We start from the raw sequence: 5296 nt of genomic DNA on the forward strand, positions 1-5296 counted from the left end.
GCTGCGTGTGCGCCAGCAGCGAGCCCGTGTGCGGCAGCGACGCCGTCACCTACAGCAACCCCTGCCAGCTGCGCGCCGCCAGCCGCCGCTCCGAGCGCCTCCGACAGCCGCCCGTCATCCTCATCCAGCGCGGCGCCTGCGGACACGGTGAGCCCCCGCGACCGGCGCCCTCCTAGGGCAGGGGGGGAGCCAGGCTGGCTCTGAAGAGGAAGGCTTGGAAAGTTCCTCTTGGCGGGCCTTTGTCCGGAGAAGAAGCGAGCTGCGGAGAGGGAAGCGGGGCCCGACTCTTTGCACCTGCTTTAGGGACGTGGAAAAGTTCCTACCCATCGCAGCCCCGTGTGGAGCAGGCGTGGCTGCTCCTCACTCACCCGCCTTTCTCCGTAGGTGCTGTGCCCCTGGGTTCATTCGTGCCCTTCAGTGCCAAATGAGGGGTGCGGCCTTCTGCCACCTCCCTCGGGTGTTCGTGACGGGGTCGTAGATTCATTCGTGCCGTTCAGTCCCAAAGGAGGGGTGCGGCCCCTCTGGATGGCCCCTGCCACCCCCCTCGGGTGTTCATGATGGGGTCAGGGTCTGCCATGGGGAGGTAAATAACACGAGGGGCAGGCTGAGAGGAGGGGAAGTCGGGTACAAAGCAGAGATGCCCCTTGTGGACCTGCTGAAGCAGACGTGCCTTAGCTTCGCGAGCCTCAGCTTGCTTGGTCAGATGCACTTATTTTGCATCTTCCCAAGTTTAGTTGGGAATCCTCAAGCCTGTGGCTGCTCATCTTCTTCAAGGTCCCCAGATACAGCCCAGCTTCGGTGTGGTCCGCTCTGTGACTGGCAGGCGGAGTGTGGGCTTTGACCTGTGGGCTGGAACGTGAATGCCTCAAACCATTCCCGTGTCCCTCAGGCCCACGAGTGCATGAACTGGGGTATTTCTGGTCCCCGTCGGGTGCCAATGTGATATTTATAAGGGATGGTTGCTAGGAATATTGTGACTTGAAGAATGACCATTCGGTTTCCCTCTTATGCACTTCTGGAAGCTTTGTGACAAAAAAAAAAGCTAGAAAATAAACTGTGACCCTTAACATTTTTGATTGTAAATGACATTCCCAACGTCTGTAGCGGGGGAAATGCTCTTGTGAAGTGGCTTCCTTTTCTAGCTGGAGTTGATGCGTCTTGTGGGTGGTGATGGAAAGGTTTCAGACAACTATTAAGTTAACATAGAGCTGTTGAGACATTTCAGAAAGACAGGTGCTTGGTAGTTTATCAGCTATCCTTGTTTGGCAAGGAAGAAGTCCGTATGGGATGTGAGCTTTTATCTGTAAAGTTCCAGAAGAGCTTAATAAACTGATCCACAGCTTCCAGAGGTGGGTCGTAGCACTGAAACACAGTCAGCGCAGGGGTAAAATAAGTTAATTACATATGCACGATTAGGAGAGGATTAAAGAGTTGTCCTTGATTCCTGTAGGGCGTTCAAGTTCAGTCAGAAACCAGAGCACGAATGCAATGTGTTGTTTTTTTTTAGTTCACAAATTGATAGAAGGAAAAGAGATGCTATGTTCAGTTTAAGAGCTAAATTCCCCCCTCCTCATTGCTTTTAAGAAAATTAAAATTTTAGGACTGCAGCTTCTTTGGCCCATGTTGAGAGTAGAATTGATGCTTGGGGTTGGCTTGTGTTTTAGCACCCGAAAGCTCCAGAACATAAACTTAATCGCGTTGCCTGATGTAGGTCTTGAGAAATGCTTTTGAAGGGTCCTGTAACAACGTACTCTTTCATGAGGAAGGGTTATGAAAAGTATAATTTTGTAAAAGCAGATATTGCTATATGGGTGCAATCTGTTTATGTCAGTTGAACAGACAGTGAGCTACTGTCACCCATCTCATTGGATAATCTGGTCAATAATAATAGATTTATTAGTGGGTAAAGCAAACTGAAAAGCATATGATGTTGATTCCCCTCCACCCCCTGAATTCCCTTAAAAAAGAACATAGTATTTAGTGCAGGGAATATAATAGTGCAATGAATAACAAGGAGAATGCTACACCCCTCCAACCCTGCCCCCACCCTCCTTTGACAGTATTATAAGTATTTATAGCTGTGTTGAGTCTGACAAATTAGAGGGGAAATAACAGGCAAAAGTTTCACTGAGCCGGCTAAATGTGCATGTAAAGATGTTACACCAAAGTGGATCTAAATGCATTTGAGTCAAATTTCTTTCACTGTGCACATTGAAATGTATTACATAATATACATAATATATAATACATAATTCAGGGATTAAAAATGACAGAATTCTCTTCTCAAGTTAACAGCAGTAATAAAGGCATAAGGTGTACACAAACGGGTTATGTTCTTGTTTGGTGCATAGAAATGCAACATTGGACCAGACCTGTGATCCCTTCTTTTGTGGTCTTCAGTAGCTAGGAGCAGCTGTTTCTTGTATGCGTATCCAAAAAAAAAAAAAGAAGAAAATAAAAAACACCCGAGTAGGCAGATGTAGGATAAAATCTGTCCCCTAGCGTAACCCCTAAATGATTCATCCTTAATCCCTAATGGTTCTAGATTGATTAAAAACCTGTGGCATAAAGTTTTGTATCCATTCCAAACTACTCAGCACTTTTTGGAATTGTGTGCAGAAAATTAGGGTAGAAAATAGCTTAGTTTCTCAAGCATTAGTCATGCTTTTGTGAATCAGATCCTGTTCTGTTTGAGACCAGTCCCCTTGGTAAAAAAAAAATAAGGGGAAACTTAATGTCTCTAACTGAATAATTGACCCTTTGGTTTGGTAGAAAGTATCTAAGAAGCTTAGTGTGCGTGTAATGTTTTAATGGCAGACAAGGTTCTTTGGGTGAATCTGATATCTTTTATTAGACCTACTTAAATAGCTGGGGGAAAAATTTTTTAGCATGCTTTCGGGTTTAAAAATCGTTCATCAGACTGAGGAAGTCTCTGCAGTTGGTGTGTGCTCTTCCCCCCTGTAATATTTTAATTAAATATATACTCTAAGAGACTTAGTGCATGTATGTGTGTGTCTGTAATACTTCATGTATATAAAATATATAATCTAAGAGACTTAGTGCATGTGTGTGTAACATTTATGCTATGAGTTAGAATCTATATATTTTATAGCATAGCTGTTAGGTTTTTCAGAAGAGAGGCGTAGTGGGTCCAGAACTAGCAGATCTTCACTTTTTAGTTTATGCAGCAAATACAAATTTGTGCCTCTCTGTTTCTCGGTTTAAAAGCTATATTGTGTTCTATTGGAACATTGTCTCTACTAGTTAGTCAGCAAACAATTAAAGCTTTCATTGCCCCAGTTTCCTGATCTGCAGCACAATATCAGCCTTTGTGATTTTATTCGCAATTCATGAAATCAATATTGTTGTCTCATGGTCTTCTTGCAGAATGCTCACAGAATTGGGTTGTGTTTGAGCTGCACACCAATTTATGTCATAAAGATGAAGCATAGGCCTGGATTAACTCATTTCACAAGCTTGCAATTTCAATAGATAATCGAACATTAACTTCACAGGTAAACTGTCAATAGAAAGCATCAGATGTCTGTTTGGACAACATTCTGCTCTGGTGCTTTGTTTGATGTCTGTATGTGTGTCAGTAAGAACAAAAGGGAAGTGCTCGAAAAGCAGACCAGTAGTCTGACATCTCATCCCTGGCACAGAGCAAACATTGCTGCAAGCAGATTTTGTTTTTCAAATGTAAAGAACCCAAAATAAAGAGTGAGATTTGAGAATAGTCTGTAGGTCCCCTGGAGGGGAGGAAGGTGGAGCCCTAGTTGATAAAAAAAAAGGCATCACCTAATGTGTATGTCAAAAAATGTAGGTGTTGCTTTGTATTTTAGTTGGAACCCATTTCTAACAAGGATGTTTGTACTTCTGCAAAGCAATGCTGGGTTTGTATAAATTAGTGCAGGAAACACTTAAAAAAATTAGTATCAACCAAATTGCTAAAGAAGAATTGGTACGGGAGATGCAAAAGGGTCTCTTTCAGAGAATACAGAAACATTTTACATTATTTTTGGTTATGCTAGTAAATTCCATAAGTCCGTAAAGTCAACAGTCAAGTACTGTTTTTAAACTTTTAAATCTTCTGAAGATATGCACGTTTTACTTCAGCAAACAATGTTTCCACCAGTTGTATTTCCCAGGAAACCATTTCCCTGGAAATTCTATCCCAACTTTAATTATGTAGGATGTGCAATTGGCACTTCTGTATTGCTTTACCCTTCAGATTGGAGATGAAGTTTGCCTGTTGGTATAGGCACAGGGACAAGCCTTGTGGAAGAAAGGAAAGGGAAGTGGTCCATATTTATATCTTCTTTCTTTTGGTTCATGGGTGATTGTAAATATTCATTTACATATTCAAAATAGTTTAATTGCAGTTTCATTAAAACTTGAATGTGTATTAGCCCTTTTCAGGGTTATAGTATTCCGATTTCATATACAGAGATTCAAATAAGATGGCTGCCAGAGGACGCTCAGGATCTAGGTATCACAGTGATCTATCTTAATTTTTAACAGTCATCAGTTATCCCATACTATATATTATACAATGCAAATTCTGCTCACTGTTTATTCTAAATTTGTTGCAGTCCATGATAAACACTCTTTGGGACTGCCTGCTTGCCATTTATAGTTGTTAATTTAGGATATCTGTTTCTCCTCTAGAAACTGCACATTGAAATACAGTTTTTGCCATGGGGCTGTGTCTAAAAACATATCTGTAGAACAGTGGTGCCCAACCTTTTTCTTCCGCAGGCTGGATGAGTTGTGTGGGGTCAGGTCATGTCAGATCCAGCCATATGCTAACCCAACCCCGTATGCAGCCTGGCACCATGTGCCGTGATCTGGTTATGGAGCCTGTAGACCAGCTAACCATGCACTACTGCAGTGGTTCTCAACCTTTTTTGTACCAGGACCCGTTTGTAAACATTGATGGCCAGTCTGGACCCAGTGCCCCTCACTTCTGACATGCTGCCCCCCAGTGTGTGGGGTAGGGGAGGGATTAAATCATAGAAAATGAGGGTTGGCAGGGGTCTCAGGAGGTCAACGAATCCAGCCCCCTGCTCAAAGCAGGACCATCCCCAAGCAGCCCCTTGCAGGCTGGAACTCAGCTAGCCAGCCAGGGAAAAGCCATTTTTAAAGTTTTTTTTGTGATCTTTTCATATATTGTTGCAACCCACTTTTGGGTCATGACCCACAGGTTGAGAAACGCTGCATTGGTGTGTACAGGGGCATGTTATCTAGCCCATGGGGCTCCCCTCAGTTCCAGAAATTTGACATCAGGGGAGCAGGA

The 5296-nt window shown here is 43.3% G+C and overlaps 1 protein-coding gene across 1 annotated transcript in view; it reads left to right on the plus strand.

The window, feature by feature from the left end:
* Positions 1 to 8: 8 nt before the first annotated feature.
* The window catches only part of HTRA1 (HtrA serine peptidase 1), a gene marked incomplete at its 5' end in the record, with an annotated part of 57178 nt that continues 51890 nt past the window's right edge, over positions 9 to 5296 (plus strand). The window contains one exon of the mRNA XM_006025126.3: positions 9 to 147. Within this exon, the coding sequence (XP_006025188.1) occupies positions 9 to 147 (139 nt within the window). The remainder of the gene's footprint in view (positions 148 to 5296) is intronic.

Source organism: Alligator sinensis, unplaced genomic scaffold, assembly GCF_000455745.1.
Source record: "Alligator sinensis unplaced genomic scaffold, ASM45574v1 scaffold28_1, whole genome shotgun sequence".
Classification (NCBI taxonomy): Eukaryota; Metazoa; Chordata; order Crocodylia; family Alligatoridae; genus Alligator; species Alligator sinensis.